General features: G+C 31.1%; 1 protein-coding gene and 1 long non-coding RNA gene across 2 annotated transcripts in view; one reads left to right on the top strand and one right to left on the bottom strand.

Annotated features, from left to right (window-relative positions):
• Positions 1-14,446, bottom strand: part of LOC145959312 (uncharacterized) — a 30,618-nt gene that overhangs the window by 7,405 nt on the left and 8,767 nt on the right. The window lies entirely within an intron of this gene.
• Positions 8,922-13,721, top strand: LOC145959301 (uncharacterized). The gene has a single exon (XM_083078028.1). The coding sequence runs from the start codon at positions 10,278-10,280 to the stop codon at positions 13,296-13,298; it is 3,021 nt and encodes a 1,006-aa protein (XP_082934154.1). The 5' UTR covers positions 8,922-10,277; the 3' UTR covers positions 13,299-13,721.

Here is a 14,446-nt window from a genome sequence, read left to right on the forward strand (position 1 = left end):
AGTCGCGATTATTAATAAAAGATCAAAAATATAGTAACTATTTCTATCACTTTAATTTCTGACATCTGATACAAGCAGATGAGATTCAGAATATTAAACTGATTGGAATCAATAGAATAAATGGTAAATTATTCATTTACTGCCTATTTGAAGCATAAAGCAAGAATTTAATTCTAAATAAATATATATATATCTCGTTTTATAAATTAAATTACTTTTACTTTATTATTAATTTAATTAAATTGAACTAGTCCTTCGTTATGTGAGAATAATTACAATATAACATATATTATTATACATTATGTCATATCAGAAAAAATTGTAATTAACCGATAACTCACCGATAATACTCTTATTTAGCACCTGTAATAATAAATTTTATTGCATTTATACAACATTAATATAAGTAAGCCCAAATCTTGTTCGGTTTCTGCTGTCAATTTGCCATCAGATTGCGTGCGCAGATCCTGCTCGATTTCTGCCGACAATCTGTTGTCAGATTATGTTTACAGATTCTGCTCGGTTTTTGCCGCCAATAGAGCGTCAAGTCATGTTAACAGATCCTGCTGGATTTCTGCTACCAATCTGCTGTCAGATTCTGTGAGCAGGCTCTGTCAGCAGAATATAAGCTGAATGAGGACGCAGTTGATGTCAGTCTGCTGATATACTTTGATTAAATCTGTTACCAGTCTGCCGACATACTGCTAACATTTTGCTTACGGGGTATATATATATATATATATATATATATATATATATATATATATACAGGGTGACCCATTTTAACTTAGGCAGCCAAATAACTCGAAAAATAAGCACACTACGAAAAAATGTTTAGAATCAAAATTTTGTCATTTCGAGGGGGACGTACAATGACGTTAAAATGAGCCCCCCACCCCTCCCCCTGGGCGGGGAGGGGGGGCAAGTTTGAAATCTTAAATGGGAACCCCTATTTTTTATTGCATATTCGGAATCTTTGGCTAAAAACACATACAATTTGTCTGAAACATTTTTCTCGATTCATGATAGATGGCGCTGTAATCGACGAAATTCAATTTCTTCGATTTCTCTTACTGAGAACCCATGCTTACGATTCTGCAATAAATTAACAATAAAAATACCACGTTTTCATTGTTAATTCTCGAAATTAGTCTTAAAACAAACTTCTCATTATTTTTTATTACTCATTAATTACTTCTCAAGAAACTGCTTTTAGCGTAACCTGCCCTTTAGGCAACTTGAATGGTCCAAAGTACCGAGACATTTTGGACTTTCCATCTGATGGAGTTCCTCTAAGTATCCCTCCAAAATTTTGTCCATTTAGTGCCAAAGTCACAAGTGTTTATGTATTTTTTTAACATTTGTACTCTGATAAAATTCTGGTAAAATGGCAAATTATACGCCTACAGAAGTAGTCGATATTCTTATAACCTTTGGCGAATGTGGTAGAAATTACAGACTTACTGCCCGTACTTATGCGGAGCGATTCCCAAATCGCCGCCATCCTACTGATCAACAAATTATAAACATTGAAAGGAGATCTCGTAATAATCCACTTCATCGCGAAAGGCGAAGGAATAGACTTCATAATAATAATGACCCTAGATTGCTCGCAGTTTTGGCTATGGTTCATCAAAATCCCCATATTAGTACCCGTCAAATAGAACGAGAACTGGGAATCCCTCAAACTACGGCACATAGATTGTTACGATCAGTCAATTACCATCCGTATCATATTACTCTGGTACAGGAATTAAGTGAGGCCGACTACGTACTCAGAGTACAATTTTGTAGATGGGCTCTTGAGATGTTAGATCAGAATCCAGATTTTTTTAGTAATGTTTGTTTCAGTGATGAAGCAACATTCATCAGCAATGGTAGTCTCAATAGGCATAATTGCCACTATTGGTCACCAGAAAATCCACATTGGTATCGTGAGGTGCTTAATCAACATCGTTGGAGTTTATATGTATGGGTAGGCATTTGCAATGGCCAAGTCATTGGACCTCATTTTTTTGAACTTTATTATAGTGTTTTGGAAAGCTCTCGACATAAGCTATAAGAATATGCAATAAAAAATAGGTGGTTCCATTTAAGAAATTAAAGGTGTCCTTGACCTCACCTTAACGATGCCATCCAAAGTCAAACCAATGACACCATCTTATGTTCCCCTCAAAACCATACAATTTTTGTCGAAAACGTTTTTCTCTAAAATGCTTAGTTTTTGAAAGAAAAGGGGTGTACGGGTGGTCTAGGACACCCTGTATATGTATATATATATATATATATATATATATATATATAATAAAATATAAATATATATACATATATAAATATATATAACGATTTTATATATTCAATGGCTTTATATATATACATATATAATGCGCGCGCATTATATGTATATATAAACGTGCAGATAAAACAAAGAGCTTGCATGTTTACAATAGTTTTGCGGTTATCGTGTTGTGTTTCCTTATGACCTATTGTGGCATTGAATTTTACAATGATGCTAATGAGGATAATGGTGAAATAGCAATTGTTCACTTAAAATGGTTTACCCCCCGTAAAAAAAGAAGTTCTGTGGCCTCCGTATAAAATGACATCACGCTTCAACAAAGCTCTTACATTAGGAGAAGAACCTAATGAAAATTGGCAAGTGTATTCCGTAAAACGCATATTCTTTGAATGTGGTATGTATTGCTTTAAAAAATCTAATTATGCTTTACAAAAATGTGTTTTATACAGGGTGGCAGGGAAATTTTGACAGTCCCGAAGTGTGAAGGTAGATTGGCTCAAATTAAGAAGGAAGCTACTATATTATTTTGCGATATTCGCAATAATTAACGAAAAATTAATTAAAGAAGATCGACCAATGCGCGTGGCTCGAAGCACACGACGGCGAAGGAGCCTTCACCACGCGCTTACACACTCATCGCTCCTCCCCTCCCCAATCACCGCTTCGCCGCGCGCCGCCATTATGTTACAGTCATACCGCCGTCGTGTGCTTCTAGCCACGCGCATTGGCCGATCTTCTTTAATTAATTTTTCGTTAATTATTGCGAATATCGCAAAATAGGATAGTACCTTCCTTCTTAATTTGAGCCAATCTACCTTCTTACTTCGTGAAGGTCAAAAATTGCCTGACACCCTGTATAGCCGTTTAATATATATACATATACTGAGAAATTGATCAATTATGTGTCTAATGTAAAGTATCATATTATTATATTCTTTGAATTAAACGTATAATTGGTTCATTTTTCTGTGCATTTGCATTATATAAGTTTGTCTGGATAGGTTTATTTTAAGCAAGAAAGAATGTAAGAAAAATAAGAATACTTTAAAATTATACTAATGATTTTTTTTATTTTTTGTAAATGAGGTTAGATTAACCTACTTTAATTACAGATGATATTCAAAGAGCCCATGCAAAAAATGTGAATCTACATCAGATATACAATCTACATCTGAAACTGGTGTCAGACATAGAGAAAGAAATCCCAGATATTATTCAAGTAGTGATGAAGATGACTGATAGTAGATAGAAGATAATACATCTGTTTTATTACGTTCACCAAAAGCTATCAAACAAGGTAATAAAAAATAATACTTACAATTTTATTCCGTTAAGTTCTCTAAAATATATAATTAAAATCAAATTATAAATTGTAAGTAGTTGTGTAAAGGCCTTTGCATATAACAAATTTTTTCTATGTTTTTCTCTGTTTTAAAATAAAATAAAATAATCTGTAATTTGAAAGTTTTTATTATAAACACTTTTGTAAGTTTTTATTATAAACACTTTTCTTTTTATCTTTATTGTTAGCATTTATAAGCGGCTCAGAACAGATATCAAAACCATCTAATACTTCCATCAATAAAAGAGAGAAAAGTAAGCATTGTATTAAAATATTAACAATTGTAACATTCTTTTATGTAATAATATTATTTACTTTTGAGTACTTTTATTTCACATTTGTAGAGCAATCTTGTGTAGAAAGATTAACACAAAGCGTTTCTGCATGCAATACACCTATTACGAGGAATACTTCGCAATTATATCATCAACCATCATCCACTATATCATTAAGTAGTAACTTAGGTATGCTTTCCATTTACATGCATACATTATATATATATATATATATATATATATATATATATATAATGTTTTTAAATTAATTAACTGTATAACATTAAAAAAAATTTCAAATTTATTATTAATCAATTAATTATTAATTTAAGTATATTGTTTTTATGTCCGGTGAATTAAGAATTATATATGATATGTATAGTAATTATATATATTTTTAGGTAAATCTACTTGTTCATTCTGCGAAGGGCAAATTTTAAATATTTTATGTATGTATATTTTATTTTAAAAAGAGATGATTTTTTTGTAATATTCTTCCTTCCTACATATATATATATATGTGTATATACAGGGTGAATTTTAATGGTTGTGTCAATCTTTTTATCATACGGGAGATTACCGATCGCAATTTTAATAAATTGATTGATACATAGATGTCAGTTAATTGAATGGACCGAATCGAAGGCCGAAATATAATGTGTACAATTAAAGCAAGTTAAAAGCTGAAATTATGTAGTGTGGATTTATTATTATTATTAAAGCTACGTATACATATTTAATATATTAAAGCAGTAAGAATACATATTTAAAAATTTAGTTCAAATTTAACACTAATGTTACATGTAAAACTTTATTTAAAATTCCGCAATTATTTTTATGGTAAATTTTTATTATTGTTTATATGCTAAAAATACGCAGCAAAAAATTTTCTTTCTTCTTAAATTAAAATTACGCAATTGTTTCATAAGAATGTATTTCTCACGGAACAGTTGCGTAATTTTATTTCAAGAAGGAAGAAATGCTACATATCTTTAGCGTATAAAACAATAATAAAAATTTATCATAAAAATAAATGCGGAATTTGAAATAAAGTTTTACATGAAACATTAAAGTGTTAAATTTGAACTAAATTTTTAAATATGTTTTCTTACTGCTTTAATATATCGAATATGTATACGTAGCTTTAATAATAATAATAATAATAATAAATACGTAGCTTTAATAATAAAAATAAATCCATACTACACACATAATTTCAGCTTTTAACTTGCTTTAATTGTACACATTATATCCCGGCCTTCCATACGGCCGATCTAATTATCTGACATCTATGTACCGATCAATTTATTACAATTGCGGTCGGTAATCTCCCGCATGATAAAAAGATTGACACAACCATTAAAATTCACCCTGTATATATATATATATATATATATATATATATATATATATATATATATATATATATATATATATACAGGGTGAGTTTTATTTCGTGTGTCAATCTTTTTATCATGCGGGAGATTATCGACTGCATAATAAATTGATCGGTACATAAATGTCAATTATTTGGATCGATCGTATCAAAGGCTCGAATATAATGTGTAAAATTAAAGCAAATTAAAAGCTGGACTTATGTAATATGGATTTATTATTATTATTATTATTAAAGCTACATATTTATTATTATTATTATTATTATTGTACACATTATATTCGAACCTTCGATACGATCGATCAAAAAAATTGACATTTATGTACCGAACAATTTATTATGCAGTCGATAATCTCCCGCATGATAAAAAGATTGACACACGAAATAAAACTCACCCTGTATATATATATATATAAAACTATATTTATACTTATATAGTTATTTATATTTATATTTATATAGTGCAAACTTTTGGAGAAGTAGCAAAAACAAGAGAAGAATTGAAAGAAATTCGCGAACTTGTTGTAAATACAACTTCTACTAATATAACTACATTACCATCCAATTTTCCTGTTAAATTTCCACTTAAAACACATGAAGATGTAGAAACACTTGAAAATTATTTACATTCTCAAGATAATCAAAATTTAATAGTAGGAAAACAATTTCAAAATAATTTCTAAACGTCGAATAAATAAACCGATGACTTTATAGTTTAGCAATTTTATTTTTTTACAATTATTATTTCTTTTGCAGTCATTATATTTTTCAACTTTGGGAGGTACTACTATTAGTTCACGAACAAATAAAATCCTACGAAAACTTCTTACCAATGAATTAGCTGCAGATTATAATTTTGCTGCTCAAAGACATAATAAAAAACCTTTTGGAATTCTAGCATTAAAAACAGTGATAATTCGTGAGTATATAGTTTATATATATCTAATTAATATGTATAGATAATATTTAATATAATAAATAATATGTGTGATAAAGTGGGTAATATGTACAAGAATTTTTTCTTATTGTAGGTGCAATACAGATACAATCATCTTCCGCTAGCGATAATGATATCGAAAATGCAATAAAAATTTGGCTTGAACATGCTCAGCAACGATTAAAGGAAGAAAACAAAAGAAAATATTCACACACATAAACAAGACTTCTTACAATATTACTAGTAAGATTAGGATATATAAAAATTTTATATTAAGTTACTTGTTTGTGTTTCTGACAGTTATTATTAATTTTATTATTACATTTTTGTTTTTATATAATTTTATTTTTATTTATTATTATAAAAATGTCTAAAATTAGACGAAAGCGAAAAGATTTTGTTTTGCGACGACAACAATATAGAAGAGTTGCAGAAGCTCTACATAATGCATGTTTCAATACTATTCGTAATGATTCTAATATTCCCACTTCTCAAGAAGACTCTTTTAATTTATATAATGATTTAACGGAAATATCTAATAGTCAAGATAATCAATTTGCTCCTGAAAATACAAATAAAACTTACTTTGATAATTTAGATTTAGAAAATATTTGTTTAAATAATGAATATAATTTTTTACATACAAGTAGCGAAAATTTAAATTCTTCATTAGAAATAGAAAACGAAAATGAGAATATTTTGCAAAAATTAAGACAATGGGCTTTGAAGCATAATGTATCACGATCATCTTTAACTGATTTACTTCACATACTTGTTCCATATCATCCTTTCTTACCGGTCGATAGTCGTATACTATTGGAAACTCCAATTTCTAATCCGAATATAATAAAATTAGATACAGGTGAATTTTATTATTTTGGTTTGGAGTACGCTCTAGTACATTGCTTAACATATAAAATGAAACATGTTTTAAAAGATAATGAAAAATTGAAAATTGGATTTAATATCGACGGAATCCCTCTATTTAAGAGTTCAAAATTACAATTGTGGCCAATATTGGGTGTTATAAAAAATTTTGCAGATGTGCCACCATTTGCTATTTCTGTTTTTTGTGGAACTGCTAAACCAAAACCACTCGATCGTTTTCTAAATGATTTTATTGTTGAACTTAATCAACTGCTAACGTATGGATTTCATTCTGGAAAAGACCATTTTTTTATTGAAATTCATAGTTTTGTATGCGATGCGCCTGCTAGGGCTTTTTCAAAATGTATCAAACAACATACAGATTATTCATCCTGTGACAAATGTATAGAGCCAGGTGAATATTATAAAAACAAAGTTGTTTTTCCTAATTTAAGAGCTTTAAAACGTACAGATGAATCATTTAGAAGACATATCGATGATGATCATCATACAGATCAAACACCCCTCTTACAATTACCAATAGATATGATAAAATGTTTTCCAACGGATTACATGCACAATATTTGCTTAGGTATTGTTAGAAAATTATTGTTTACTTGGCTTCAAGGTCCATTACAAGTACGTTTATCACATAGAAAAGTAAATATAATTTCAGAGCGTCTTCTTAGCTTAAAAAAATATATTCCAATAGAGTTCAATCGTAAACCGCGTTCACCTTGAAGAACTTCAGAATTGGAAAGCAACAGAATTTAGATTTTTTTTAATTTATTCAGGTCCAGTAGTTTTGAAAGATGTATTAAATAGAGCCGTTTATAAAAATTTTCTTCTATTACATTTTGCAGTTTCTGTGTTGTTGTCGAATAAACATATTAAAAATGTTACCCTTCCGACTGTGAGAAAAATTTTAAATATTTTTATTAATCACTGTAAAAATTGTTTGTATGGCTTAGAATTTATAGTTTATAATGTTCATTTATTAAGTCATATTTGTGGTGATGTTGAAGCTTACGGTACTTTAGATGAGTTTTCAGCGTTTCCATTCGAAAATTTTTTACGTCAACTGAAACAATTGGTTAAGGTCTCCAACCAATGTGCTACAACAAATATACCGCAGAATTACAGAAATTAATCTTTCATTAAATAAAAATCATATAAATTTAAATTTTCGTTGCGATTACAAAATAGAACATGATTCTGGTCCTTTAATTAATAACATTAATAAATGGGTAAAACAATATAAGAAACTTTATTTAATTTTATTTTAACAATAAAGCAGTATAGCAATGCAGACTGTTACTGTCTCGTAAATGACGAAAATATTATAATTGTTGAAATACAAAACATTATTACAACTGAAGATGATATTTTTATAATAGGAAAACAATTTAACAAATATTCATGTTTCTATGATTATCCATATGATTCATCAGAGCTTCATATAAACGTTGTTGAAAATATGTCAGATGATCTGAGAGCATGGCCAATATCAACTATATGTGCAAAATCTATTGTTTTTCCTATTAATAACAATTGTTTTGTATCATTTCCTATTATACACAGTTTAAATGAGTAATTTTTAATTATCTCTCTCATTTGTCTTTTTTATTTTTCATTTTTATTTTTAAAGTTTTTAATCATTTATTAATTAATTACTTATTAATTAATATTAAGTGTTTTTAATAAATGTTTATATTAATATAAATTATATATATAGTATGTATGTATACATACAGTTACTCTTTATATATTAATAAACTTGTATTTAATTATATACTTACTATATGGGACTTCCGGTTGACAGGCGATAGAGGAAAGTACTAGTAGTTTAGAAGGAAAGTAAAAGAGAGTGAAAATTGTGTAAAAAGAGGAGCTGAGCCGAAAGGAGAGTGAAGTGAGTGAGCAGAAGATAAAAGGAAAACGAGGAAGTGAAGAAGAAAGAGGAGGTGACGGGAAAACAGAAAAATCAAGGAAAAAGTCAGAAGGCGGCTGTAGAGGTTAGAAATAACCTCAAAGGAAAAGCAGAGAAAGTAGGGAAGAGAAGCCGGCGAGGATAGTCGGTAGGTAACAAAAGAGATCAGGAAGAAAAGTCAGAAAGTTCGAAAGGAATGCAACAGATGGCGAAGGTGGGCAGACCGACGGGAAGCAAAAACAAACCGAAAGAAAAAACGTTGGAAAATTTCGGGATGAGCAGGGACTCAGAGGCGGATACAGAAAGGAAGATAGAAGGAATAATGAGAGCTTGCAAAGACGAAACGGTAACAGAAATGAAAGAACATTTAACGATGGTGATGGAGGAGATAAGGAAAGAAATGATGGAAGAGATAAAAAAACAAATGACGGAAGAAAGGAAAGAGAGAGCAGAAGAAAGAAAAAGAGAGAGAGAAGAATGGTCGAAAGAAAAAGGAATGCTGGAGAGAAGAATAGCAGAACTAGAATGGATTAATGAGAGAAAGGAAAGGAACGAGAGGAAAAATAATATAGTGATCAGAGGAGTAAGTTGGAAGACAGAAAATCTGGAACAAGAGATAACGGAATACATCAAAGAAAACATAGAAGTAAACGTAGAGATAAAAAGAGCGAACAAAATTGAAGTGAGAGGGAGCAAGGAGATAATAATTGCTGAAATAAACAAATGGAAACAAAAGAACAACGTGATGAAGAAAAAGAATAAATTGAAAAAAGGAATAATAATAGATAACGACCTAACTAGGAAAGAAAGAGAGATACAGCGAAGACTGAGAGAATTAGCAAGAGAAGAAAGAGAAAAAGGCGACGGAAGAGTAAAAGTAGGATACAGGAAAATATATATGAGAGGAAAATGGTACAGCTGGAATGAAAAAAAAGAACAATTGGAAGAAAGAGGAGGAGGCAAAGAGTGAAGGCGCGATGGACAAGGAAAAGAGAGAGGAGAAGAAGAGGAAAGAGGCCTAAAAATCTGCTTCTGGAACACAGCTGGAGTAATAAACAAATGCGAAGAGACATGGAAATACTTAGAAGAATTTGATATAATAGGCTTAACTGAAACATGGCTGGAAGAATACACATGGAACAAAATCAGGAACAGATTGCCAAACAAATTCGAATGGTTCTGTATTCCAGCAACCAAAGAAAATAAGAGAGGCAGAGCCAAAGGAGGGATAATGACGGCAATATGCAAGGAACTGAAAGGAGTAAAGGTTAAAGAAATTAATAAGGAGGCAATGGAGATAAGTCTAACGCATAATAGAAACAAATGGAGAATTGTAACACTTTATAGCAGAAATATCGAAGAAATTCTAGAAGCAATAATGGAGGAAATACAGGAGGAAGAGGAGAGCCATCTCATGCTGGAAGGAGATTTCAACGCGAGAACGGGAGAAGAAGGAGGACCGGTAGGATCAGGAGAGGAGGAAGAAGAAGAGAGAAGAAGATCAAAGGACAAGGAGATAAATAAAGAAGGAAGAATATTGATAAACAAATGCAGGAAAAGAGGCTGGATTATTCTTAATGGCAGTTATGGAAAAGAGGGAGAATGGACGTATATCGGGGAACAAGGAGCGTCAATCATAGACTACGTAATAACAAATGACAAAGCTATAGAAGAGGTTAAAATGGTAGGAGAAGGAAACAGGACTAAATCGGACCACATGCCAATAGAGGTGGAATTGACGGGGATGGAAAGGAAAAGAGGAAAGAAAAGTGACATGATAATAAAAGAGAAAAGCGTTTGGACGGAAGAAGGAGTGATGCAATATCACGAAAAATGCGAAGGATGGCAATGCACACAAGAAGAGAATGGGCGGATATGGAAAGAATTAGAAGGGAAAGTAAATAACTCGATTACGAAAATCAAGAAGAAGATAATACCATGGAAGTTCGGAAAAAGAGAATGGCACAGCAAGGAATGGAAGATGAAGAAAAGGGAGCTAAGAAAGACACTTAGGAAAGTGAAAAGAGACAAGATAGACAGAGAAGAGTATATTAAAAGAAGAAAGGAATATAAAATATGGTGTAAGGAAGAAAAGGAGAAACATGAGAAAGAGGAAGAAGAAAGAATAAGATTAATCAAAACAGAGGCAGAAGCATGGAGATATATAAACAGATACAGAAAGAAGAGAGAAGGAGTAGATGAAGAAATAAGTACGGAGGATTGGAGACTACATTTCATGGAATTACTAGGAGGAACGGAGGAGAGGTGGACAATAGAAGAGAAGGAAGAAGAAAAAGTACAAGAAGAAAGGGAGGAATGTTACAAGGAAGAAGAAGAAGAAGAAATAACTAGAGAAGAGATGATAGAACAATTAAAGAAGCTGAAGAAAGGGAAAGCACCGGGAGAAAATGGAATAGAGAACGAAGCATGGAGGTTAATGCCGAAAGAAGTAGGGGAAGTATTGTTTAAATTGTTGAACAAAATCTGGAAGGAAGGAGGAATACCGGAGGAGTGGACCAAAGGGATAATAAGCCCAATATACAAGAAAGGAGACAGGAAGGAGGCGAAGAACTATAGGGGAATAACACTAATGGATACGGCATATAAAATATATGCTAGCATACTGAACGGAAAGATGAAGAAGGTGGCGGAGGAAAGGATGGAGGAGGGACAATTCGGTTTCAGGACAGGAAGAGGGACAACAGATGCAATCTTCACACTGAACTACATAGTCAACAGAGAATTATCAAAGAGTAAAGGTAAGATCTTTGCCTTCTTTGCAGACCTCAAAGCGGCATTCGACAGAGTGGACAGAGCAAAACTAGGAGAGATGCTGAGGGAGGCAAGGATCGGAGAGAGACTGAGAAGGAGAATTATGGAAACATACAAAGAGACAAAGAATATAGTAAAGGTTGGAAATAGAAAGTCCAAAGAATTCTGGACGAAATGCGGAGTCAGACAAGGATGCCCCATGAGTCCAACATTATTCAATATATACATAATGGATCTGGAAAGAGAAATGAAAAAGGAGCAAACGGGAGGCGTAGTGATAGAAAAAGAGAAACTATGGTCGATAACATATGCAGACGATATTGTGTTGATGGCGAGAAGCGAAGTAGAACTTAAAGGGATGATGAAAAGATTTAAAAGATACATTGACAAGAAAGGATTAACCTTAAGCGCAGGGAAATCAAAGGTAATGGTATTCGAGAAAGGAAGAGGACGCACAAAGAGAAGAGAATGGAAATGGGGAGAAGAAGAAATAGAAGAGGTAAAAGAAATGAACTACCTAGGTTACATTATGCAAAAGAACGGCGGAGCGGAGAAACATATAGTAGAAAGAATGAGAAGAGCGATGGTGGCGATGAAGCAGACCTGGAGCATAGGAGAAAGGATATTCGCGGACGACTACGAAAGAAGAATAAAGATGTTTAATGCGTTAGTAGGAAGTGTGGCTCTATACGGGGCAGAGATATGGGGATGGGGAAACGAGGAAAGGATGGAGAAAATAAAGAGGAAATATATAAAATGGATACTGAAACTAGACAGGAGGACACCAAACTACATACTGGAAGAAGAAACAAAAATGAAGGAACTGAGAACGGAGGCCATAAAAAGAGCAATAAAATATGAAGAAAAGGCAAGGCAATCGGAGAAGAAGATAATAATAGAATGTATGAAAGAAATAGAGAAAAGGAGAGAAAGTGGAGAAGAAAGTAAATGGGAAAAGAAAAGGAGAAGGATACTAGAGGAGGCAGACATGGGTAAAGAAGAACTGAAAAAGAAGAGAGAAGAAGGGGAGACAGAGATATCCGAAAAGATAATGGAAAGAATTGAAGAACGACAAAAAGAAGAGAGGAAGAGGAAAACAGAGGATTCAAGATATAACGATATATATAAAAAGATAAAGACAGAAGGAGTACCGAATTATCTGAAAGGAAAAAAGAGTAAGAAAGATAGGAGCAGAATTGCAAGATATAGATGTGGTAGCGAAGTGAGAGGAGGATACTACTGGAAGGAGGAAACAGAAAGAGAATGCAGGATATGTGAAAAAGGAGAAGAAAGCCTAAAGCATGTACTAAAGGAATGCGAAGCAACAAAAGACGAAATATCAATGGAAGAATTCTTGAGCGAAGAGGGAAACGGATTGAATATAATGAGAAAAATAGACAAGATACGAGAAGAGAAGAGGACGGAGAAGGCGGATAAAACCATCGCAAGTCAAGGAAACCCGAGGTGCAACGAAAGATAGAGACAAGAAGTAATAATGACTAAGAACAACAACAAAATAGGAAGCCAAAGAAGCCAAAGAAACCAAAGATACCAAAGATACCAAAGATAATAAAGATAGAACACATAGAATTACTAAACTACAAAGGGAGATCTAAGAGTTTTTACACACTCCATATAACATATAATACATAACATTTAACATTTTACTCATTTAGACTAGATTAGATTAGATAGGAGCTAAGACAGATAATGTTTTCTTATTCGCAACGTTATTTTCATTATATTTTTATTTTATTTTTGATTTTGATTTTGATTTTATTCTGATTTTACTTTTATTTTACTCTTATCAGCAGTTACAATTTAATTTAATTTAATTTTATCTTATCTTATTTTATTTTATTTTATAATATCTCATATTACTTTCCCCGCCTGTTATGCTAAAGTTTAGATTTTAGATTTTAGATTTTAGATTTTAGATTTTAGATTTAGATTTTATTTTATTTTATTCCATTCAAGTACTGTAACTTACACCTTACACTCTATACACTTTATATATTATACTTTATTCTATTTCTATTTCTATTCTATTTTAATTTTATATATTATATCACATTTTATATTTTATATTTTATACGTTAATGAATACAAAACTTGTAAAGCTCTGTAAGACTGGAAGTCCATCCAAAGCCGTAAGGCATGGATTAAGAACAATAAATAATATATACTTACTATATTAATTACTTATCTATTATATTTATTAACTATTTATTAATTAGATATATATTAACAATACTAAAAAATGAAACATATTTATTATATTTAATTTATTACATATGATTAATACTATTTATTGCATAAGGTAAAAAATATTGCATAAAAACATAAACATATATATACATACACATACATAATAAATTATTTAATAATTATAGATACTATAACAATACAAAAATGTAATAAATATATGTTACATTTTTGTACTGTTATAGTATTTAATTATTAATATAGTTTATTATATATATGTATAGGTGTATGTATAAATGTTTGTGTTTTTATACAATATTTTTTATCTTATACAATAAATAGTATTAATCATATATTAATTGGTTTTCATTTAACATTTAACGTCTTTATAACGTCATAAAATAACGTTTTTATATAACGTCT

This window comes from Camponotus vicinus, unplaced genomic scaffold (genome assembly GCF_025532165.1).
Source record: "Camponotus vicinus isolate PSW18456_S1 unplaced genomic scaffold, iyCamVici1.0 SCAF_1, whole genome shotgun sequence".
In the NCBI taxonomy this organism is placed as follows: domain Eukaryota; kingdom Metazoa; phylum Arthropoda; class Insecta; order Hymenoptera; family Formicidae; genus Camponotus; species Camponotus vicinus.

Bases quoted from the DNA above. Each gene is read 5' to 3' on its own strand.
- LOC145959301 (XM_083078028.1), top strand. From the start codon at position 10,278: ATGACGGCAATATGCAAGGAACTGAAAGGAGTAAAGGTTAAAGAAATT.